The sequence below is a fragment of the Xiphias gladius genome, chromosome 6 (assembly GCF_016859285.1).
Source record: "Xiphias gladius isolate SHS-SW01 ecotype Sanya breed wild chromosome 6, ASM1685928v1, whole genome shotgun sequence".
In the NCBI taxonomy this organism is placed as follows: domain Eukaryota; kingdom Metazoa; phylum Chordata; class Actinopteri; order Istiophoriformes; family Xiphiidae; genus Xiphias; species Xiphias gladius.
The window spans coordinates 20995272-21020039 of NC_053405.1; the positions used below are offsets into that span (position 1 = coordinate 20995272).

Below are 24768 nucleotides of genomic sequence, written 5' to 3' on the forward strand. Positions count from 1 at the left end.
CTGACAGCATATGCAATACAGTGGATCTTAGCCACTGCCGTCCCTTCGGGGTCTTTCTGAGACCACAGAGGACCCTGCAGTTGCTCCAAGATCAGTGGAGACAGGAGTTCCAAACTGCTGTATGAGTCCAGTATGCCGGAACACCATGTCACCTTCCTTAGGTCCTCTGTCCGTTTCTGAGGTACACTGGTTTCGTCAGGGTATACTTGGTCAGCCTGCTCCCAAAGTATACACAGAGACACAAGCACATCATGAGACATAACTGGACTAGACAACTTGGTGACTATGCCAGGCCACTTCTATATAGCTACAACTTGTAATCTGGTGCTGGTGAGGGAATTCCTGTGGTTATCCTCAATAACTGACACCCTTTGTTTCCTGGCTAATTGCTGAGCTGTTCAGACTTCCCTGATAATAACCACCTCTGAAGCTCAGTTTACCACCCGCAGTCAGACAGCCTTGTAGAGGTTCAAGCCCGGGAGATAACAATGCAGAAGACTTGGGCATCCTTAGCTACGACATGGAGGAAGTGTTCTGAGTTTAATCTCTATTCAAGCTGCTCTATGGAGCCTGCTACATGTGGCAAATGAGGCATGAGAGCAGTGGCTCTTTCCTCGATTCTCACCTCTCTGCAGAAACTTACTGAACAAGTGCAGGAATGGAGGAAGCACAAACGTCCTTGCTGCTGGAATAGCTACTTACTGGATCATAGTAGTCCAGGTCCTGTTTTGTGTTTGTGCACTGTTTACCCCAGAGGATACATAAAAGGCTGAGTGTAGAGTAGAATTAGTTTACTGTTCCACACCGGCCTTAAATAGCTTGTTACATGCAATTCTGAGTGGTTCAAATGAATGCTTTCCTAGTGAGAATGTAGCAACCATAGTCATGGTCTCTCTCCTGTATGACAAGTCAAAAATGTCAAAATGTTTTGGAAATGTGTCAGTTGATCGACTGTAATTAACCACTGAAAAAGTCATATACTGTAATTATTTTGGTGGTACATTCCATTCATAGATATTTATTTTGTCTTTAAAGTCCAAAGACATTTTCTTCTGTTAGTTTTAGTTTCCAGTTAATGTACAGAAAGTTAAATATCTTACAGAGGAGCCATAAAAAGGATTAGAGCATATAAACTTTAAGTGTGGATGCCTTTAAGGTCTCTAGCACAACCTAAAGGCTACTTATAAAACATACTCACCACTAATTCTTATTATAACTACCACAGTAGTTAGTGACTTAATACTGTGTAGAATTAATCAGTTTCTTTCCAATTGTTTTGCAGGGTTTACCATGCCCGAAGGTCATGAGTAGGGCGAGTGGCTCATTTTGGCTTCCAAGTATTTCCAGGCTCATATGTATGTAGATAGTGCAGGTCAGCTCAACATAATTAATCGAGCATGTCTCTAACGCACACAGGCCCTAAACAAGCTTGAAAGTAAAACCTAACAACTGATTCAATATGCTCAACTGTTATGTCTACAAAGTGAAAGGGAAATCAGTAAATTAAAAACTTTCAAACATATTTTTATTGGAAAATTATTGAAAACAATGTAAGCGTTAAAAACATAGGCATTGGATAGAATATGGCTAGTACTCAGGATTAAACTGTGTCCTTACAGAGTGCCTTAAATACCAAGCATTGAGATTTCTACATAAGATAGCTAAAAAATACATATCACACTTTACTAAACTGACTTCATAAAAAGTCACTGTACAATAAAAGGTTCAACAAGTGGCGAATCTATACAAACAGACTGTAAAGAAACCATTTAGTAGATCTATCAAGACAAATTAAAATATAACAAAATAAAATAAATTCACTTTTTGAATATCTGAAGATTATTGTAAGCTCCAAAAGTCTACACATGATTTGTAAAAATTAATACATCAACAGGAATTCATATATTATGGAACTTCAAAAAAAACATTGGTTAAATTGGTTTTGATTTTTTTTTTAAAAAGGTATGTGGCAACCCTCATAGCCACCTAATAATATAAAATCCAGAAGCAATTAAGCGTTGCTCATTAAAAGACCCAACAGAGGCATCTTCTGGTCTAAAGAAGAACTGCACACAGTCGATTGTGCACTGTCCCAAAACAATGTATACTGCCAACTGATCAACTGAGTATTCTGTGAAAATATATTACAAGAGGTCTCTATATTTTCTAATGTGGATTTTGTGCAAAAAATTATCTACGAAGAATTTATTGTTAGCAACCCAGGTCAGAAACTATTGTACAGGGAGTCCACATCAGTAACTTTTATGCATGAAAAGAGAAACAGCATCCATACAAAAAAGGCAAGATGTAAAATATTTACCAACAGTTACAAAAATATCAACATGAATAAATTAATTTCTTCTACATTTTTTTACTGCTCGCCTATCTACCCCCTTGTTTTTCCAACAAATGGAAAAGAAACCTATCAAATGCAGAGAAGGATTCTCTAGATCAGGGGGGCAAAGAAGCCCTTTTACAAGTCGCTGCATGTCCTTTACTACTCTAATGAAGAGTCCAACCCTGCCCCTATGCCCTGTAAGCATCCATGCCATCAGAGACGATGAAATACATGTACAACAGTAGTTGTAATTGTTTTTGCAACAATTAAAATGTAATAGCAGACAATCAGGAAGAAATCTTGAGAAGCTAATAAAGTGAAGGCTCAAAGTTTGTCACCTGGTAAAATCCTCTCAAACCTCAGCTACAGTGGTCTGATAGCAGGTTGTTAGGCATCAGTCTGTAGCTTTTGATAATGTACCAGCTACTGTGATATGCGAGACAGAAGGTTCCTCATAGTAGGCTTGCAAGGCTGGTGGTGGGGCCGTTCTGGGCTTGGATCTGGACAGGAGGAGGGCCATCAGTCCACTGCAAAACAAAGAAATACTGTAATCTCAGCAGCACTACAGAACACAGACACAGAAAATAGACACAACATAATGATTTCTAAATATATGAATCCAATATGTCACTAGGGTAAAAAGAGATAATGGAGAGTAATGATATGTAAAGCTGGAAAACATGTTAATCTGCTTGACATACACTGATGAGGTTATGCTCAGGGAGGCTGCAGGCAGCGATGTGGTCCTGCAGCAGCTGCTGGGAAAAGTTCTGGTGCATCTGGGCTGCTTCGTGGGCATCCATAGTGTTCCCAAGGGCCTTGTTCAAGTCTGCAAGCACAACACATGGTCAAAATCAATCTTCAACCACAGCTTGTATCTTGAAAAAAGAGATTTTGTGCTTCAAATGTGATGGCAAAGTCAAGTATTCTCATAGTTAAAGGTCTGAAAAGCCTGTGCAAGTGACACACCAAAGAGCATAAGTAATGGTTCACAAGATAAGGGAGGAGGTCATTACGTACCTTTCAACAGTGCTGAAGACCAGAGTTGAACAGACATGTCAGGGATCTTGCTGGCCAGCTGCATGGCAGGTACAACCATGTTGTTGCTTTCCTTAAGGAGAAGAGAACAACTTATTAAAGAACCAAAAAGGTGGAAACAGCACAGATGGAGATCCTTATCTATAAACACTGTAAGCATTGAAAGGGTTTTAAATGTGAATGCTGCTTCATACAGAACCTCGCAAAATATCAGGGTTACATTTTTTTCTTTTTTCTTTTTTTTTTTAAATCAAAGTTTCTCTGCCAGTCTTTTTGCTTTGTCATCTTACGTATGCACAAAAATTAGGGCCTGTTTCACCAATTTCATCTGCAGTGCACCCCCCCTCTGTAAAAACAACAGTAATAATAAGGGAGTCTCAAGGGTGTTGTGCTCTGACCCCAAGTCATGGTACCTATGCTAAGCTGATATACAACAGTCTTCCCCACCTCAACTGTCACGTGTGAATACTTTTTCATTTCTAGATGATTCAGCTCCCCTGAGTTGGCTTCATTCACTGCTGCTGGGATATGCTGCCACTCAATTTCCACTTTTAAAAAAAATAAATTTAGTCAATTCTGTATTCACCAACAGATGTAGAATAACTGTAGGTGCTAGTGTTCCAGGTCACTGTTATTTATTATAAAAAGTGATCATATGGGCAATTATACAAAACAGAATAATTTATCAGTCCTCCTACTTTGAGCAGAATGTATAAACGGCTTTATAAATAAGGCCCCAGTTGCACGTGGCACATCAAAAGGGTACACAAGAACAGCTTGGATAAGTAGAACATTTTGTCTTCCCTCGTTACTTGTCAATTAAACAAGGTCATGAAAAATGTCCTGCTCTTGTGACCTGGTTTTTATAATACCTGTTCTAAAAACACCCAATTCATAGACAAAATAGCGTACAGTGCAAACATTCAACCCATTTATTGTGCATTTAGTCTTACTCTGTGGTTGCCCAGTACGTAGAAGATGTGGCCCAGCAGAACAAGAGAGCAGGCAGTCAGTCTGTTCAGATCCTCAGCATTAGACATCTTCAGGGTTTCCCTTAGGAAACGTCTGAAACACACAGAAATACAAATATGTGTCAGTGCAGGGTGGACCTGTGGGTGTGTTTGCATGAATCCATTCAAATGGTGTCATACTTGGCCTCGTTGTAGCGTCCTTGAAAGAAGGACAGGAGTCCCCTGATGTAGAAGGCTGCAGCGCGGAGGCAATGGGAGCTGAATCAAAAGACCAGTTGTTGAGCACTTAATAACATGTACAAGTTTTAACAAAAAGCATTGCTTTAATTTATCGTCTTGTGTTGTATATACACATTTCTTCTTACCTTACTGGGAAGTTGTGGTCTGGATTTATTCTCTCTAAGAGGCTGTAAAGCTAGACAACAAATGCAAATGAAATGTTAAAAACAGCTATTAGTCATTAGTCTTACAGGGTTGTCCTCACTCATGTTCCCTTTATTTCCATTATAAATGTGTGCTTTTAGCCAAGGTTACTGCAACCCCTGTGTGTTTTCCTAGACCTAAGATAAGGGTCACTTATATTTGGTTATCCAAGCACTGTGTGGTGTGGGACACTTTACAGTTGAAAAATAAACACAGGTGCTCTCTGGTGGACAAACTATGTAATGGCAACACTATTTTTAGATTAACAAAAAAAAAAAAAACGAGTATTTGACATGCCTGTACAGCAATTTCTAGTTACTCTTGGCCAATATATACACCAATAACAATTTATCTGTGGTAAGCCATTCACCCTACTGATATATTGGTCAGGCTCTGCAAGAAGTAAACCATAAACTTAATATAGTGTCTACTAACCACTTCTTTTAGAAGTGGTTTACTGCATTACACTGCTATAATTTAAAAGGCATAACCCATTATTACTTAACTGACCTCCTGGTGTCGGTTTCCTTCCCTTATGTAGACACTGGCCAAGTTGGTTACAATGTATGTCCACAGTTCCTGGTGTGTGGTGAGCTGGAACACAAACAACGATAGGGACATGTTTGAGACGAGAGGAGAGAACAGCTACAGCAGAGAGCAGAAGAGGAGGGGAGTAAAAGATAGGAGAGAAGAAAAGACGATATTGCTGAATGAGATGCAGCAAATTCACCAAATACTCACCCGCAAGGCTGTAGTGAACTGTGCCTCTGCATTATCCATACAGTTGACTGAGATACAGTACAGACCCTGGGATATGAAAAGAGCAGGAGGAAAGGCACCCTTTAGATCAATTATTAGAGATGTCAATAATGGTGTTTGTGTGTTCTTGACAAGTCTACTGAAATTTCATGATTTTACCATTGTTTAAAATTGTCATTTCAATATATGTTAGTTTTAGTTTGGCTTTATGGATTGTTTTACATTTCTAAAATGGAACCGTTTAGTTCAGCTTTTTCCATATGTTTTATTTAATTCTCAACTAATTTAAATATATATACACAACAATTAATGCTTGTTTATTAATTCAATAAGTATGTAAAAACTATTTTTGTTACTGTTGCTAACATGATAGCTGTCTATTTTTATCATTTGGTTGTTTACAGTATTTTGAATAGGAACGGGTATTTTGTAACAAAAAATCCTTAGTTATGAATTTAGGATTACTCCAATATTCCAAAACAATTTATTTTCATTTAAAAAAAAAAACAACGTAAAACAGAAAGATAACCACTGAAAATATTTCTCAATTCAATTTTTTTTTTTTTTATTATTGGCAATACAACTAAAGAACAGTTCTACTATTTCTAAACATGTCCTCAAACTGTCTTTTTTCAATTTCTGGCAAGCTAAACGAGCTGTACAATCATATGTCAAAGAAGGCTTAGGTTTAAAATACTCACTAAAAGCGTGTGAAGCTGAGCAGCATGGTTGGTGAATAACCTGGGGGACTGTTGGCACAGCTGACATACCTGTGAGATCTGGGAAGACAGAACAGCCAGTGTTCACCTTCACATGCTTATTCAAGGATGAAAATTTTTGCACTTTTTTTGAGAGATGCTACAAAATTGAGCTCTTGACGCTTCTGGATTTAGCTGGACTGTGTCTTTTGGACATTGCCACAAATAAAATATAACAAAATTCAATATATGGCTATGAAAACAGAAACAATATACCTCTTGTAATGCAGTTGCCTTGTGGCCCGTGACGAGTCTACACATGATGATGTGCTCCAGTAAAATGACTTGAAAGGTAGAGAGGATGGGGCTGCAGTCCAACACTGAGAGATGTAGATAAGATTTAAAAAAAAAAAAAAAAACACAAATAAGTGGTGCAAAATGTGTTTGACTGTTCAAAAACCACAGTTACTCATTATTTAGTGAAATAATGAGTAACATGATGAAATAGATTTTTAGAAAAGCACAGGAAAAGTGGGATTACGCACTTTTTAGTTTCTCTAGCTGCATAAGAGCCTTGTCTGTGTACTTCTGAGCTTTCTCCAGATAGCCTGCTTGCATGGAGTGCATTACTGTCACCTGTAAAATTACAAGAAATAGTACACATTAACACTGTGACCCAATTCCTACTAAAGGGCATACTTTAAAAAAAAAACAAAACACTTTTGTAAGCTCCAAGATGTTAACACACTGCATATGATTTTGCAAGTGAGAGGCAAGGTGTTGTTTAAGGCTGCCACAGTAAACTCTGCTTCACTGCCATTGTGTCACGCTACCAATGAAGATAATACAAACACCCCTCATCAACCGTGTCATTTAAGTTTATAGGTTTTCTATTAATTAAAAACAACAATGCAGGTTGTTGTATTAGGTTGGAAAATCTAGTGGTTTGTTACTGATCTGAAAATATTTAGGATTTTTGCCACTTAGACAATGAGGGAAAAATCTAAGCCAATTTAATTTCTAGTGTCTTATATGTGACAAAGAGAGAGAAATGGCATTACCAAATATACGAGCACACACATGTGCTCCTTGGGCAGCCAGTGGAAGAGGTCAGCTGGATTGCTGGGCAGAATCTCATCATCGTGGAGTGTAGAGATGGTCTGGATACACTGCTGCAGCTGCTTCAGACACGGCTTCACACTCTTCACCTGGGGAGACGTGGGCACGATAAACAATTATTTCTTATCTCCTTGTAGCTTTTTACACTAAGACATTCTCCCTATATCCCTAAAATCAATGTATGCATGCATGCTGATCACCATCTAACTAAATGGAGGAATGCCTGTCTGTCCGTCCCTCTGTCTGAAAAAGTCGATATGGCATCATGAGGTATTCCTTGCTGATGCCCGCACTGATGCAGATGGTAATGTATCAATGCGTGACAGCAGTTTTGAAAGAGACACATGCCCTATGGTGCAGTGCACAATAAAGCCAATAGGTGGCAGCAAAGAAACAAACAGCCCAGATCTCAATTCAAAGCAAACATGGATGAAAACTGTGATAATTTCTATCCACCGCCTGCAAAACATAAGGCAAAGATATGAGAGCATTTCGGATTTTTGCAACCACCAGGAAGTCGGGAGTTGGACATGAGTCATGCAGTATGAAAGCTACGTGGAAACAAAGTAAAATACCGCAGCAACACGACCAACCTACGTCTTCACATGACAAGACACCATGCTGATCAGCCGTTTGCAACAGGTACTACACAGGGCCAACGTGTGCCATCTCAACCAACCCTGAATGAGGCTTTCGACTCAAAATTTCCTAAGCCCCGATAGGCTCAGGAGATCACAAATGCACTTTTACGCTTTTGTATGTAAAGACTTACACCCTTACAGCGTTGTTGATAATGAAGGCTTTAGACAACTGCTTATTGAGTGTGAGCAACACTATACGATCCCCACTTGTAAGTTCGTTACAGAAACTGCAGTTCCCCAGTTGAATACAGATGTGAAGCAAAAGTCATTATTCACAGATGTGAAGCAAAAGTCACTGAAGCAATCTCCTCTGCAAGCAGAGTTGCCATTACATGTGATGCTTGGATGTCGAGAGCAACCTAGTCATACGTAACTCTCACATGCCACCACATTTCTCCAGACTGGGAAATGGTCTCACATGTCCTGCAGACCAGAGCTACGTTTGACAGCAACACCGGGTCTAATATATCAGATTTGCTACAGGACGCGGTGGATGAATGGGGGCTTGTTGACAAGGATCCTGCTTTGGTGGCAGATAACGCCACCAATATGACAATCACGGAACAGATAGCGAAATGAGTGCACGTGAAATGCATTGTGCACAGTCTGAAATTTAGCTGCTCAGCATGCACTCAAGACGCCAACCGTTTCCTGTCTGCTGGGATGAATATGCAGCATTCTGGCTTTTTTTTTTTTTTTAAAGTGAAGTGGACCTTGCCTGTGCTGATGATATGGCTAAAGTCCTGAAGCTGATAAAAGTTGCAACACTTGTAATGTCAGAAGAGAAGACCCCTATGCTGCCTGTTATAGCATCCCTGCATGCTCAATTGCCACGGCGCTCACGTCCAAGCAACAGACTCAGCAGTTATGAGGGACATGACAGACGCCATATTAGGGATCTTGGGAAGAGCTACATGAGCAACAAACACTTTCTGTGCCTCAGCACTAGATCCACGCTCTAAATCGTTGCTCTTCTTGTGAAAAAGCAAAATAGAAGGACACCTTCTCCTCCTTGACAGCAGAGGCAGCACGCATTTCTCAGGTGAGGGGTAATTTACCTTAATGAGAAAACTTGTTTATGTTTAGTTTACTACCTGTGTTTTCACCCGTAAAACAAGATTACCTTTTCACTTGACCTTGGTACAGCAGGTCGTGCAGTATAACATGTTAAGCCTCAGCTACCAGTACAAGGCCACTTTAAGTTTGTTACAAACAGTTTTATTTATTGTTTTATTATTTTAATATTTTTAAGGATTCATTAATAACTCTGGGATTAGAGACAGAATATTTTATTTTACTTGTAAGATCGCTGTAGGCCTGAATAATAAGTGTTTTAAATTGTGCAATCCTTAAGGCTTTGCCTTCACTGTTAAACAGAATAATAACAACTGTTGTAGTAAATTCTCTGTAGGACATTGTCATTATTCAAAATCAATGTGTACTGCGATACGTATCGTAGCCTCGCCTCTTTATCGTGATACATATCGTATCATGAGGTTGTAGGCAATACCCAGCTCTAATGTCTGTCTCTATTTCGATCTTTTCAACAACCGCTCATCCGATCGACTTCAAACTTTGCATGTGTGCTGCTGAGGACCTAAGGAAGTGCAGTGTCGACTGTGAAGTTTTTTGGATGAGCGGCTCTCGAGAAAGAGAGCTTCAAACATCGCTTTTCTACATGTTACTTGGCATCAAGAAAAAGGCAGAATTACACTAGGGCAGTGTAGCTCCCAGACAATTTACAGCAGGCACGTGCCAGGGTTTTAAGAAAGATGGAACAACACTTTCTACGCTCTCACCCAGATACTATCAGAGCGTAGCAGGGCAGCCAATTCCAGAAATTATGCGGTTATGCTCACATTGCTAAAGGGCAAAATTATGTCATGACAGGCGTACTGCTCAGGACCCAAGGACGCGCAGTGTCTACTGTGAAGTTGGTTGGATGATGTTCTAAAGAAAGCTGCAAGACGGATTAACACAGGCCATACAATCAGACCCTACTGACAGGCACATTTTGAACAGGCACTAGTGTGTTTATAAATACTGTATCAATTAAACCCTTACAACTCTACCCTACTTTTTCTAACTCTTCCAGACTGGACTTCCTACCTGTCCAGCATCCAGGTAGTGTGTGACCTGTAGGACCAGGAAGAAGACCCTCAGGGACTCCTTCTGGATTGGATTTCCCTGCCAGTTTTCTACAATAGTTCCGCACAGTGTGAGCAGAGGATGCACCTCCCCGAGCTTCCTTTCCATTAGCAGCAACTAAAAAAGAAGAAAAAAACCATCACCCCAATCTAACATTTATAGAATTTGATGTTTCTTTTGTTGTTTTCCACTTATATGGTGACACTACTACTGTTGTATATGTAAGTGTTGTTATGCTATTGTTGTACATAATAAAAACATTAACATATAAAAAGTAAAACAATAATTAATGTTTTTGAAGAAATCTAGGCTTTAATACTACTATGGTGTAACAGCAAAAATAAAGTATAACAGAAGACTCACCATTCCTTTACTAAGGAGAAACAATGCCCTAAAGAAAGCAAAAACATCAGTCAGTAATTTTTTCCCCCCCCATTTAGTTCTTACACTCAGCCAATATTTATAAATACTTTGTGCCACAATTGCAGTTGGTAGAAAGGGTGCACCAGTGTGAAGTATCAAGGACAACATCATGTTAAAATGTAAGTACTCAGAGATGGTCAACTGTGTCTATCACAAAAGTTTTACAAGAGCAACATTTTACTTTGAATGAAATGCATAAAAATGAGAATTAATTATTCTCTATGCAATGACAACTTTGTGATTTTTAGTGTATGTGATTTGTCTGAACTTGCAATGAAAACCCCATAAGGACAATGTGGTTCTATCTAGAGGTCAAAAATGTAATTTGCAAAACAGCCCAACAGAATTTAGATTTATGGTATGTAATTTGATAAACATATATGACGTTTCATGTATTCTGTGACACTTGCAGTTTTCTAGAGGGATATTGGGACTGACAAGTCCGTAATAAAACAAGTTTGGGAAGGCTTTTAAAATTGTATACCCTCTACATTTACAGACAAACAGAAGCAATAGATTAGTGAGGGTGTAATGGCCAGACTGAGATACTGAAATACTCATACATCTACATGGCCTAAAAATATTTTCTTTTTGTTAGCTCCAAATTAGAAGTGATGTTTGATGAAATTAGTGGTGTCATATTTTAACCACAAAAGCCTTAAATTATACAATCAACAGAGGACTGAGTGATATTTACCTAGTATATTCTGAGCCCACCACTCGGGCGTACTCAGCTCCAACCCCCAGGAGGTCACACGCTGACACCAAGTCTTTCTCCAGTGTATGAAGTTGCTGGAAGAGACAATACGAACAATCCTGTCATCACTTGGGACTCGCTTGCTATTTGGACACAAAGTCAAGACTCTAGCAAAACTAAATCAAAAACATACAAAGTAAGATGCAAAGTGTGAGCAAACTGTGCTCAGACTAGTTACCATATTTCATTTAAGGCTGTTGTGAATCTCCTGTCATTTCAACTCAAACACTGTTGGACCTGCATATGAAAATGAGCTGGAGTGAGTGAAACAAAGTCACCCTTGTAGGGACACATTCATGCTCATACATACCGCCAACTGGAACAACAATCTGCAGTGCCAGTATGGCGTTTGTTGTGAAATCTGGATGGCCTTGCGAAGTAGGGGTTTTGCAGAGTCCACCAAATTCTGAAAATTGAATACAAGGATCAACAATTGATGGTCAATAATAAATACCAATGTTCAGCCTACCCTGCATGTAAAACCATTAAATTGACACCTTCTGATACCCTTTCAATTTCACTTTATGATAAGAATTGATAAACGTACGTCGCTGTAGTGTCGCTCACTTCTTCCTCACGAGAATAATTCATGTTAATGTTACTTAAAAGGGCTTACCTGTTGGCAGAAGAGTTCTGACAAAATGCTGGCAGCCTCAAATTTGACATCTTCAAACTGCGGGACTTGTTGCGATATAAACCACTGCAAAACAAAAGAAACAAGATGTTGGCGGCGTTTTGGCAATCTTTATGAATGAGTAATAATCCCATACAGCGGCTTATTTGATTAACACTAGAGAGAGAACGAAAGCGGTCGACTCGTGACGGATATTTAACAATTCAGCTGACCAAATGAAACGCTAACAAATGTTATATTTCAGCTCGTCTACAAACGTAACCTTCCTGAATCAACAGCTATTTAAAGACTTCCGCCGTTCGCCGTTTTCGCTGCCTGCGGCCTACAACCGTCCCCTTCTCCACTGCATCCCCGCTCTTTCCCAGATCAAACGTCGCTCACCGCTTTCTCCAGGTGGCTGCGGGCCAGCTCGCTGTTCTTGGTGTGGTGGTAGAGAACCGAGCCCAGCTGAAGATGTGTCCGGGCCTCAATCCTCTGCGGAGGCTTAAACTGAAACACGGCCTGGAGACAGTGCACACAGAGCCGGATTTTTGGCGGACTGGAGGTTCGGAAATGCTCCGCAAAACCGAGTAGGGCGAGGTACCAGCGCTCCGGGGCCTCTACGTTTGACGCCATTTTCCCCGACAACAACAAGTTTTCAGCTCTATAGCCAGACTCCCGGGTTGCCAGGTTCGGTCAGGTAGAACCCCTGGTCAAAGCGTCTGAAGACCCAAATGCATCCCTTTTCTTGGTTTTTCTTCTTTTTCATGAACATTTAATCACGAATGACTAAAAGTTTTTACTTGGCAACAATAAACTTCTTTTTACCAGTTTTGTTTCTTTAATTTATTTATTTATTTGGCAGGGACAATGCATATTAGTTACAATTCTGAAAATTTGCCAGAGATAGCTAAAAGGCTAATTTTCATCTGTAGTTCCCGAGCACATACAAAGGATAAATCATTCTCAAGTCAGAATTTACATAAAAAGAACATTTATAAAGTAGACAAGTACAAGTGAATACATTTCCTCTAGGGCTGCAGCTGTTTTATGGTGAGACGATGCTTTGAGTAGTTCATATTTTGTGAAATATAGTCTTACTTTTATTATGTTTCATTCAAAATATACAATAACCCAATGTGTGCTGAGTTGTAGCTGACCATATGGAGTACTGTAGGGCATAACACCAACATCAACATCAAAAGGTTAATGTACAGTCAGTTATTCAACACTCTGAGAGGGATCATTATTAAAACGAATAATTTTACTTTATCTAGGGCTTGATAATGTAGTTGATAATTGACCTTCAGTTGAAAGAAAATTAATTGACAACTATTATTTCAGTCATTTATCAAGTAAAAATGCCAACCATTTCTACTGAAAGCCTCTCAGATGTAATCACTTGCTGCTTTTCTCTGTTTCCAATTATTGTGGATTGAAATATTTAGGATCTTGGACTGTTGGTCTGGCGCCAAGCAATTTAAAAATGTTACCACGGATTCTGGGAAATGATCATGGGCATTTTTTTTCTATTTTTGATTAATACAAAAAAAATACTTGACAGATTAAACAATTATCAAAATAATTGTTAGTTGCAGCCCTAAACCTACCTACCTACTTTACTTGACAAAAAATAAATCGCAACATTTCACATGGACGAGATGTCCTAAGAGATCTGAAAAAAGGAAACTTTGACATATACAATTTGTTTTGTACATAAAAAAAACTCAATCTGTTGAGAAAGATCTCTTGACATTATCAAAATTTCCAATAAAGCTAGTTCATGGAACTTGGTTTCCAACAAGACTTTTAGTTTAATATTTTTCCACTGTGGAACTAATTGAAACCCAACAAAAAACCATATAAAAAGGAATGGTAGAACTCTTGAAAAGCAAAACTAATAAAGTGGTGAGTAGTTTTTAGTAGTTTTTAGGCAAAGAAAGACACATTTAAATTGCACAATATTCATGCATGAGGCAGTGTCAAATGTCAGTTTTCAAATGTGCACCTACATTTAATCTTTAGAATGAATCTATTTCTTTTTTGTTTGTTTGTTTGTTTGTTTAACTGAAAACAAAGAAAATGTTAAGATATATAATTCGTTTAACTGTTGTTGTTGTTTGTGGGATGCTGCTCTAAAAGTCGAAAAGTTCTGTATGTAAGAAAAAGTATTAAAAGAATGGCAAGTTTGTACAGACAACATATAGTCCATGTTGACTCTGTTGAACAAACCTGGCAACCCAATGTGGCAGCTAAACTCGCGAGACTATCTTTCGAATAACGGGATTAGCCCCTGGGTATTGTAGTCCAAAATACAGAAACGCTGTCCCAGTTTCTTTAAGACCTTGGAAAGCTTAAGTAATCTTGACGGCAGACAGCAACTTCGAAAATATCATCGAAGTCTTCGTCTGTAAACAACACAACATACTCTGCTGCAGCTTGATGCCTGTTTTTTTTTGTTTTTTTTGTTTGATTTGTATTTTTGTTGTTTTTTTTTAACAATCATATTCAGAAACGTCTACGACGTTAAAAGAGGTGCGGACACATCGCAGCGTCTGGCAAGTTAGAAGAGCGACTGACAAGCCTCCAGCGAGCAAACAAGAAATGCGTGCAAGAATCTGCAGGGCAGACCGGTGACTGATACAGCACATCGAAGATCTCTACACACGGGGCACTTGTAAACACAGACGACGGTAACAAAATGCAGGAGTTAATCGTTTGCATCGATACATTTAACTGCAATAACGAAGCAGGGGCCTGTTTATACCTACGGTTCGCAGTGTATTTCCTCGAGTTGTGGTCACTAAGTTATGTATCTGCCCCAATTTAGGAAATTGACAATTGGGCCAGTGTGATGATTGTTTAGAATCAAGGGTGTTCGTGGTTCTGTGCTGGAAAACAACGGTGGATTGATCTTTTGAAATGCAACACCCTGTTTACAAGCCAGGCTGTTTCTGTGCGACGCGGTCGTGCGTCCAATCACGTACTGTTGTTATGATAGAGAGACCGAGGAGGTGCGACGCGGCGGGCTGGTGTTTTGCTCAGTAAAGTGTGTGTGTGTGTGTGTGTTTTGTTTTATAATCGCTCCCCTCACATGTTCTCACGTATTTTCATCTTCAGCGTGTTTCCCCGGATGAGTGACCGAGAGCCTCGCAGCCTCGGTGATCTGTGAAGGGCACGCATGGCCCACCGCGTGCACGACCGCCAGAGCCGCCTGCCCGTGGCCCAGGCCACGGTGCTGACTCTGCCCCCCTCCAGCCAGGCCACGGTGAGTGGTGCTCCGACGACTCCTTCGCATGCTCTGATTGAGCGCGAGAGATCGAGTAGCGCACCTGTTTCGACACGTTAGAGCAGTTCGGGGCATGGGCCGCATTTCGCACTTGCCGCGGTGTTACCTTTATCTTGGCCTTGTTTACAAAAGCTCAAGTTGGACATTGATTGGCGAAATCTAGCCACGGCCCAGAGAGTAGAAAAACTACTCCTGTCAGCCATGTGTCAGTCTTAAGTTTAATAATCTTAGGCTGTGCTCAGTGACACGGTGCATTTAAAAGGCACCATTTGAGAAATTGTTCCATTATCCCTTCGAGATAGGATTTATTTTTAATTTCTATAATCGGTCATAAAACAAACCATAGTGTGCGTCTCTCGGGCCCTGCTCAGCGTCATCGGGGTGTTGCTGTGAAATGCAGTAGAGGCTTCGTGGTACTACACATACCTTCGAAGGACATGCCTCTCCCATTGCATTGCTGTAAATAGCAGGGAGCTTCCTGCTAATCTAAAGCTGGCCTTGGTTGCAGAGTAATGCAGTGGACAGCGTTGAAAAATAAGAATCCTGACCCATGTTTACTCTGGTATATCTATATCTAACTACATATATATTCATATGTACAGTATAATTACATATTTATATGTATTAAAGAGATGTATTTTTGAAAAATACACTCAAACTAAGCTCATTTGAAGACAAGAGCAGCACACCCCATGATACCAAATTTTAAAATAAAGTCGGCCTCAAACAGTATATGTAGGTAGGTAAGTTGACTGGTTACATGATACGCTGTAATAGTTACATAATTCATAGAACTAATTGTAATTCTGAATGAATGAATTTCTAAAGCGTGTCTTCCCTCCTCTGGTTTAAGTTTCGCAAACATGTTTTTTATATTTGTGCCAAATGCTCTTCTTATCAGTCAGTGGGATTGTTTAGTGGGTTCAACTGTCCCTTCCAGCTGAATGTATGCTGATGTGCGAATGCAGACACACATACACACACACACACACACACACGTACGAATGGTTCTGCACAGGTTGGTGTTATCTTTTGTGATTCTCTCACAAACAATTGAGTCATTCTGGTGTTAATCCACGTGCAGATTTTGCCGCTCTGTTGCTGTTAACGTTGCTGAGTGTTGGACATGGGAGTGATTGTGCCGACGAGAATATGATTTTGTGTTTCTTGCTTGTGAAAATCGAACCCGCACATAAAGAGAGATAAATGATCAAACTTACTTTCTTTGTCCACACTTGTCCATGCTGTGGTGTCATGAAGATCTCATGATATCTTGTCATGTGACAAAATGTCTCCTAAAGCAATTCAATATAAGCATGCCTGTATGTACAAACAGGACTTGAGGCCCAGATGGACTGCGCTGGACTCTCTGCTGTGTGGTGCGTTTGCTGGAGCTGTGGCCAAAACGGTCATTGCACCTCTGGATCGGACCAAGATCATTTTCCAAGGTAAGAACAACACTCCATAAAACTATCTTTCCAAATATAGATTATAGAGATAAATAGGGTATATGTAAGTGACTTAGCCTACATGGGAGATTGTGCTGTTTAACCCTGAGATCCGCTGTGTCTCTTGTTGTTTCACAGTGTCCTCCAACAGATTCTCAGCTAAGGTGAGTTCAGTCGCCTGTCCTACCAGAAAACGAGTCATTTATTAATTCTATATCCACCTCATTTATTATGAGGCTGCAATGGTAGGCAGGACAAAAGATGGAATGTAATAATGCTGAAAGAATTAATTACTTATTCAATAACAGAGAAATACTTATTAACAGCTTTGTAAAACTGAAAAAAATGTTTTTCATTTGTACAAATACCAAACAATTGATGGTTACAGCTTCTCACATATGTGTATTAACTTGCTTTTCTTCATTTATACCAGTATAAATTGAGTATTTTTGACTGGCAAAACAAGAAAAACATGCAATAAACATAAACTAATGATTTTAAGACAACGCTTGCCATTAATATTTGTCATCACATTAACTTTTGTCATTATTTTTGACATTTTGTGCCAAACGATAAATAAATAACTAAAAAAACACAAACAAAAAATGAATCATAATGAAAATCATCTATAGCTTCAACCCCAGGATGTATGCAGTTGATCTCTGCTGTGGTATTATTTCACACCCTTATTCACACACTCACATGCAAACTTAATACGTGGTTGCACACTTAATTATTTCAGTGGGAATATCTTGAGCACATTATGATTGCTAGAATATTAGATGTCGAAAATGTGAAGGGCATCTACCTCCGCTCCTAACCCAACATTCTATATATATATACTCTCCCCAGGAAGCCTTCAGGCTCATTTACTGTACGTACGTGAAGGATGGGCTGCTCAGTCTGTGGAGGGGAAACTCTGCCACCATGGTGAGGGTCATGCCCTACGCGGCCATCCAGTTCTGCTCTCACGACCAGTACAAAAGACTACTGGGGAGCTACTACGGCTACCAGGGAAAGTGAGTGAAGAATTTCTCTTTCAATGATTTAACTTAAAAAATAAATATCTATTTCGAAAAACATCATGGAGTGGTTTTCAGTCGTGCTAGTGGCGTGGCTCTGCGGATATCACCACAGGTCAGTCGGTTGTGGTCCAGACTGCAGTAAATCTAAAGTTAATGGATGCGTTGCCATGAAGTTTGGTGCAGACATTCATGCTCCCTGGAGCATGAATTGTAATAACTTTGATCCTCGGACGTGGTCTAATCCTTTGGTTTATTACCAAACACCTGCAATACAAATGATTTTTTGTTTGGTTCTAACAAGAAAATGCTACCATGCTAATGCATGAAACTAAGATGGCGAACATGGTAAATATTATATCTGCTAGCATTTCCATCGTGAGCATGCTAGCGTGCTGATGGTCCATTGCAAAAATGCCCCGTCAGATTAAAGTGAGAACATTTACATTAACTTTGCTTGTGTAGCATTTAGCCAGTTGGGTTTTTTGAACCAGTTTCTTTTTTCACTCTGTTACTCACTATAGTTGATTGTGTTGTCTGTTTCAGAGCTCTGCCCCCTTTCCCACGCTTCCTGGCTGGCTCTCTGGCCGGCACAACCGCTGCTATGCTTACCTACCCTTTGGACATGGTGCGAGCCAGGATGGCAGTCACCGCCAGAGAAATGTAAGCTCATTTATGTGGTTTAACAAACTCAGTTACTAAAATGCTGGAGCATCAAAACTGATTTTTCCAATTACAGGATACCAGTCGGAAAAAGTCTGTAAATTAGCTTTAGCTAAAGCTAGCTGTGATTGCACTCCAGTTTGGCCTCTGGGTACTATAGTAGCTGAAGTACATATTGTTTTTTTTTTTATCTTTGTTTTGTAGTTCTTGCAAATTTTACATGAAGTATTTTTTTGCAAATTACACTTTTCTATGGAATAATAATAAATTTGATGTTTCAAAAAGTCAGATTCTGATCTTAGCTCAGTGTTGACCCAATACGTTGGGAGATGGTTTTGAGCAGTTGTTAAACAATGTCTTTGTCTTGTCTGACGCTTCCTTTTCCAACAGGTACAGCAACATCATGCACGTTTTTGTGCGGATCTCCCAAGAGGAAGGTGTGAAAACCCTGTACAGAGGTTTTACCCCCACTATTCTGGGTGTCATCCCATATGCCGGGATCACATTCTTTACATATGAGACCCTCAAGAAGCTACACACAGGTGATGAACAATAGTTCCTCTTTCTTTTTCTTTTAATGCCTGCATTAAAGTGAATCTTTTGATATGTAGCTGAATATGTTGAAGATGTTAGATTTTGAACTCCTTTCTTTGTGTTTTTCTCTCACTGTAGAAAAAACTAAGCGGTCCCAGCCTTACCCTTATGAGCGCTTGGCCTTTGGAGCCTGCGCAGGCCTGATTGGACAGTCTGCCTCCTACCCCCTGGACGTGGTACGTAGGCGCATGCAGACGGCCGGCGTTACCGGCTCATCCTACGGCACAATCCTGGGGACCATGCGTGAGATTGTAACACAGGAGGGAGTTATACGAGGACTATACAAAGGCCTGAGCATGAACTGGCTTAAAGGTCCCATTGCCGTGGGGATTAGCTTCACCACATTTGACATCACGCACAGCCTTCTAGTCAAATTGCATCAGATGGGTTACTTCACACACTGAATCAGTCAGGAGCAGCAGAGGGGAAGCGAAAAGCACAGATGAGACTGGCATGAGGGAGGTGGTTAAGTCTGTCACATGGCAATAATGAGTCTCTGCACTCAGCGCAGGGCCGTCCTGCCGCACACTCCTGTTCCCTTCAGAGAGGATATCGGAGGAGTGGATGAGTGGACAGGAGGTCTGTTGTGCACACAGAAACACAGCATCTCAAATTTTGGTAAATGCACAGTCAGCTGAGGGAGGAGACAAAAGTGTCTTTAAGTTGTCGTTCACGCAATCATATCTTTGTTTCTAAATCATGGTAACATTAAGGTGGCTAAAGTGATTAACAAGGGAACAGTGGATAATGACTATTTTGTTTTTGATTGATGAATATGGAGGAGTTTGTTTGTGTTGTATTATTACGTTAAAGCTTGCACTTTATTTGTCCTACAATGTTCTTTCAACTTAATCCTGTATCAACAGAGAGAACTCTGTGTTAATCACTTTTAATTGCTTTGAATATGAATTTTATTTTTATCACGTTGCTCTTTTTCTGTTTTTAATTATTTCAAATAACCTGATCATGCAGGATGTAGAAGGGTGATTATGCAAAATGTTTTGTTTTAAGTGGAAATTGTATGACAAATGTGCAAATGTGGTTTCAACTGAAACTGATGGAACAAATTATTGTAGGAGGGTGATCATGTCAGCAGGACCACACAGTTTCACTGTCCATCCAGCACTGAGGTAGTGTGGTATAGTATTATAATGTCTAATAAGTATAGGGTAATCAAATATGAAGAATAAATCTATATATATATATTACAGAGTTTGGTTTATGTGCATATTGTTACGATTTCATTTTTATACTGCTCTCAAATTGTGCAGATTCTATCATTGCTTTAATTTGTTTGTAAGGCACTGTTTACGTAAAACATCTAAATATGCCAAAGCACCTAACTCAGTCATACTTTTCATGTTAAGTAAGGAATAATCGTATCTTCACTGCTAATGTACATTTCAAAGATATGGTATTTCCAAAGATGTAAGTCTGCGTACAGTTGTCTCAAGCATAACTGACCATGCAATAAAATGTCGATCCACAACACTGAACAATGAATCCTTTTGTCCACTTGAGGGGGCCATGTGATAAGCAAAAGTCATCGCACCATCAGTGACATTCAAGAGCAGTCCTAGATTTGAAACCTGAAATTTGAGGGTTGCATAGTTACAATAGGTTTTTATTAAATGCACGACAATCTTCAGCCTTTAGATGTACAACCAGAGTTTTAAAAATTTAGCTGAAAAATAATTTACAAATGATCAATTTACAATATTGCAACATCACACAGATGTAGTGATTATGTATTTTGCGCTTTTTCTGCTGAAAGAACTGAAGCTGGACTTGAGATAGAGATAAGCAATGATATCCCATATGTCACATCTCTTTATGTAAACATGCAATCACCACCAATTTGATTAATCATTTCAGACCTGCGTGTGTGTGTGAAGCCACCTATCACTTCTTTTGCAGTAGATGGCAGCATTGAGTAGCTGGTCTTCTCCCTGCATCCTGGACCATTATGGAGGCTAGTTAGGCTCTGATCACCTCATGGCCTGAACTTGACCTGCCCTCTGCTCACTGAGGCACTTTTACTCCTATTTCACTCTTGTATTTTCATTGAAGCGTTCTGTGTGAAATTTGTGTTACGTTGATAATGGTGCCAATATTGTTTTTTCATGTGTCTAAGATACTGGACAAAATAATGTGAAAAAGAGAACCAGTGAATTCATATAATAAAACGCTACGAAGACACATTAGTCACTGAAATATGGTATAAATAATTTATGTGTTGTATTTTTTTCTTTAATTTTTATACACAGATATTATGATGACAAAATTATGGTGGACGTACAGTTGAAAGAGAAAAATGATCATTTACATTTTTAAGAAAATTCAGATGGTACCCCTTCCTTAAATAATGTTTTTATTTGGTGTTATTTATTTATTTAACCTCTATAATAAAGCAAATGCTAGAAAAAAAAAAAAAAAAAAATCCTGGTAGCACAGTCAACAAAAATACTCAGAAATTAGTAGCCATTATATTGTAGGTAAACATGAATAAAACAAAACTAATTTTCAATTACTCATTTATTGAAATTTTCCATCACACACTACACACATTCAGGACTTAAAAAGCATTGTTTACATTTCCATCAAATAGATTAAACTTGACTGAGGTAGCCACACACATCAAGCTAAATCCCTAATATCAAAATTTGTTTATTTTTGATGAAACATTACTTTATACTATACCATTATTCTATTTTTTCATTTAATAGCGACTGATTACTGTTTTCAAATAAATTAAACTAAATTAGAAATTTGGCAAATGGTATGCTGCGTTCAAAGGCAATGTTTTTTTCTGTGCTCATCCTGTTTTGCTGCACTGATCCGTGTGCATGAGCTGTGACTAGATCTGAACAGTAGGTGAGTGTGTGCCCAGTCTGTCGCATTGGTGATAACATCATTCACCACCTGAAACTGTCGTCTCCTGAGCTTCACATCCCAGCGGCTGGCTGGACGGAGGGATCCTGCCTTCCTTCCATCTGTCCATGCCTCCGTCTCTCATCCTCCCTGCCTATACGACCTTGACTGTGAATTATGGGATATCCTGCCACCCTACAGTGTGCAGCCACCCGGCCTGGTATTGCAACAATCGAAACAATACCACTGGGTGGATAACATGGTCGGAGGGCGGGTGCCTGAGAGAAGCAGGAGGAGGAGGAGGTGGAGGAGGGGTGGAAAGATGCTTCTTGAAGGCGCCGTTGCCATAGGTAACCTGGATCTTTGCCAGGAGAGGGGAGTGAACCATTTGCATGTATTCAAATCTCGCATGAATAATTCACTTTGAAGCCCCTGCTGGAGCGCTGGCAGACAATAGCTGTTCACACACACACAGATGCGAAGTATACAGGCGAAAATGCACACAAACGCAGCCTGATCCTGTGTGAGAAAGGTGAGGAGGTTAAACTGGGAGGTACACAGGAATAAAACCTTTTTCAGTATTAAATCAGATTCGGATGCGTTGAGACTGTGGCTGCTGCTGTAATATCATTTTGCGTGTATTTCAGAGCACTTACAAACGTTCTGTTCTGGTCGGATGAGGCCTGCTCTACCTAAAACACAGCAGATGGTACATAACCAGGCTTAGGGGCTGTTTAACTTTGAGCTTATACTGTAGATGTCACAACACAGGAGGTTCCGGGGGGAATGTATGATAAACATATGCATATACACACATGTTCACAGCCCTTTATGTTGCTCTTCAGAAAACCAGACTGGCTGGGATCCAGTTCAAAGGCCTGCTCAGAGTTAGTTTCTCCAGCACCTGGCCCTCACGGCAGCTGTCATAAATTCAGCAGCGTTAAAACACCTTGACAGATATAAACGGGCCTGTAAAGGTTTCCTCGTAAACGTCCCTTAAAAAAGCAGAGAAATGAGTACGAAAATATCAAATCACGGTGCCGTGCCTATAAAACTCAGTCAAGAACAGCTGTAATCCCACCATGCATGCATGCCGATATTTACAAGTGCTATAGGGACGTCATCCTTTCCCGTCGCCACCCTCCGAGCTCCCTCTCCTCATAGCTGAGTCTTGTTAATTTTATAAGATCCAGCATATTGCCACTTAACGGCTGGCAGCGTTGTAAATGCTCTGGGGTCAGTGCATTACTGAGCTGCTGGGCTCCACTCTTCCATTAGAGGGAGTGTTCAGGCTGCGTTGGCCTTCACTCAATCAAATCCAGGCTCCAAAAGGCTGCTCCAAGTGCAGATGAGGGGGCACAAACACACACATTTTCACATACACACACACACAAATGGAGACTCCTTGAATGCCTGGTTGTGAGACTATAGTACGCATAAATCTGAGCACATAAATCCGGGCACCAACACACACACACACACACACACACACACACGGAGTATATGCTCTCTACCTCTCCTCACTGTTTCGAGGGCGAAGCACATTCATTTGCATGGAGTGTTTGCATTTAAAGAGACTAAATGTATAGGTGTATGTGATTTTGCTGCAACCGACATTTTCACCATTTGGCGTTTGAACAGATTTAACACTAAATGAATTGCAACTTCCCCCGATCTCTGGATCAGGTGAAACAGATGAGAGATGAGTGGTGGAAACTACTGCAGCAAGCAGAAATGAGAAATCAGGGAGTACGGCTGATTGAATAGAGATGCCAACAGAGAAATGTAAATAGAATTTGTGTTTGTTGGAACATGCAGAACACAATTATTTTTTCACAATCAGACAGGAAATGAGGTCTGTTTTATGCCTGCGGCTGTGAAGGTAGTGTCAAGGTCACAGGAACTTAAAGATGAGTGTTAATGTGAGTTAGGGTCCATTCCTTTCTCTCAACTAGTAATTATGGTATTGTAAGTAAGTGCCTGCCTTGATTTTCCTTCTTTTTCAATCCTTCTGTTGTCCGAAATGCTGCAGAGATTCAGGGTTTCAGTCCAAAATGTTCTCACATTCAGGACCAGCTGTTAATTCACGTTGCTTCATATTTTAAATATAACCTTTATTGTCTAAAATACAGTGTCTTATAGTTAAAAGCTGTAAGATTCATTTTAATTTCAGTGAGTCAGTCATATTTTATGTAGGGGTGTCATGTTTTTTGTAAGGATTTTTTTCAATTGTTACTCCATGTAACTTCACATTTGTGCACACATAGCATGCATAAAGAAAGGGGCAGCTTATCCTGGCTTTAGTTAGTGTGTGTCCATTTATAAACATGTATGTATTTCTCCTACAAGAGTAAAGGCTGGGGGTGGGTGGGTGGTTGAGTGGGTGGACACACGAGGGAGAAGGCTCTGACAGACTTTGCATGAGAATGGCTGGGGTCCTGTGAACCTTCTGCTCCCTGTGTCCACATTCAATGGCATCACTGCAGTTAGCATGACAAACTAGGCTCCAAGTTCTTGGACTCCCTTCCCCTCAACTTGCTCCTCTGTGTGCACTGTGAGCTGAGCCTACTGATTTTATGAGGTGTCTGGGGGGGGGGCTACCAAGTTCAGGGGAGCCAGTGAGACAACTCCTGCATACACAAACACACACATGCACACGCACACACGCACACACACAGCGATACAAAGAGCTACTAAGCATTGGAGAAAGTTCCAAATTATGACAACGATGGATTTATTTCAGTTATTCTTACGTTTTTAATTCACCAAATTCAAAAGAAGCTCAGGAATGAATTCTAAGCTGCAACTGAATTTTAGTCCTGCAGGTCTTTTTTTTTTAATGTCCTGAAATTTTTCGCTGCTGTACACTTTAACATCACATCAACACGCTTCCAATACTCAGCCTTTCATTACACGTGAGTGTGAGAACAGTCACTGGGGTCTGAAATTAGAA

At 40.0% G+C, this 24768-nt stretch overlaps 2 protein-coding genes across 4 annotated transcripts; one reads left to right on the forward strand and one right to left on the reverse strand.

Annotated features, from left to right (window-relative positions):
• Positions 1 to 1946: 1946 nt before the first annotated feature.
• Positions 1947 to 12641, reverse strand: LOC120790597 (MAU2 chromatid cohesion factor homolog). The gene is made up of 18 exons (XM_040128314.1): positions 12331 to 12641; positions 11932 to 12015; positions 11626 to 11721; positions 11256 to 11350; positions 10499 to 10526; positions 10097 to 10252; positions 7289 to 7435; positions 6773 to 6863; positions 6504 to 6607; positions 6231 to 6308; positions 5512 to 5577; positions 5281 to 5364; positions 4713 to 4762; positions 4528 to 4605; positions 4330 to 4441; positions 3359 to 3449; positions 3040 to 3167; positions 1947 to 2865 (listed from the first exon to the last, which is right to left on the reverse strand). The coding sequence occupies exons 1-18, from the start codon at positions 12562 to 12564 to the stop codon at positions 2791 to 2793; spliced, it is 1797 nt and encodes a 598-aa protein (XP_039984248.1). The 5' UTR covers positions 12565 to 12641; the 3' UTR covers positions 1947 to 2790.
• Positions 12642 to 14255: 1614 nt separating this feature from the next.
• LOC120790599 (mitochondrial coenzyme A transporter SLC25A42-like) lies at positions 14256 to 20440 on the forward strand. Of its 3 annotated transcripts, none has more exons than XM_040128315.1 (8): positions 14256 to 14621; positions 15049 to 15196; positions 16554 to 16665; positions 16804 to 16829; positions 17518 to 17684; positions 18234 to 18350; positions 18741 to 18892; positions 19023 to 20440. In XM_040128315.1, the coding sequence occupies exons 2-8, from the start codon at positions 15110 to 15112 to the stop codon at positions 19346 to 19348; spliced, it is 987 nt and encodes a 328-aa protein (XP_039984249.1). In that variant the 5' UTR covers positions 14256 to 14621; positions 15049 to 15109; the 3' UTR covers positions 19349 to 20440. The 3 variants fall into 3 exon arrangements, with proteins under 3 accessions (XP_039984249.1, XP_039984251.1, XP_039984250.1); XM_040128317.1 differs by lacking the exon at positions 14256 to 14621 and adding an exon at positions 14668 to 14979; XM_040128316.1 differs by lacking the exon at positions 14256 to 14621 and having other exon boundaries at positions 14993 to 15196.
• The last annotated feature ends 4328 nt before the right edge of the window (positions 20441 to 24768 follow it).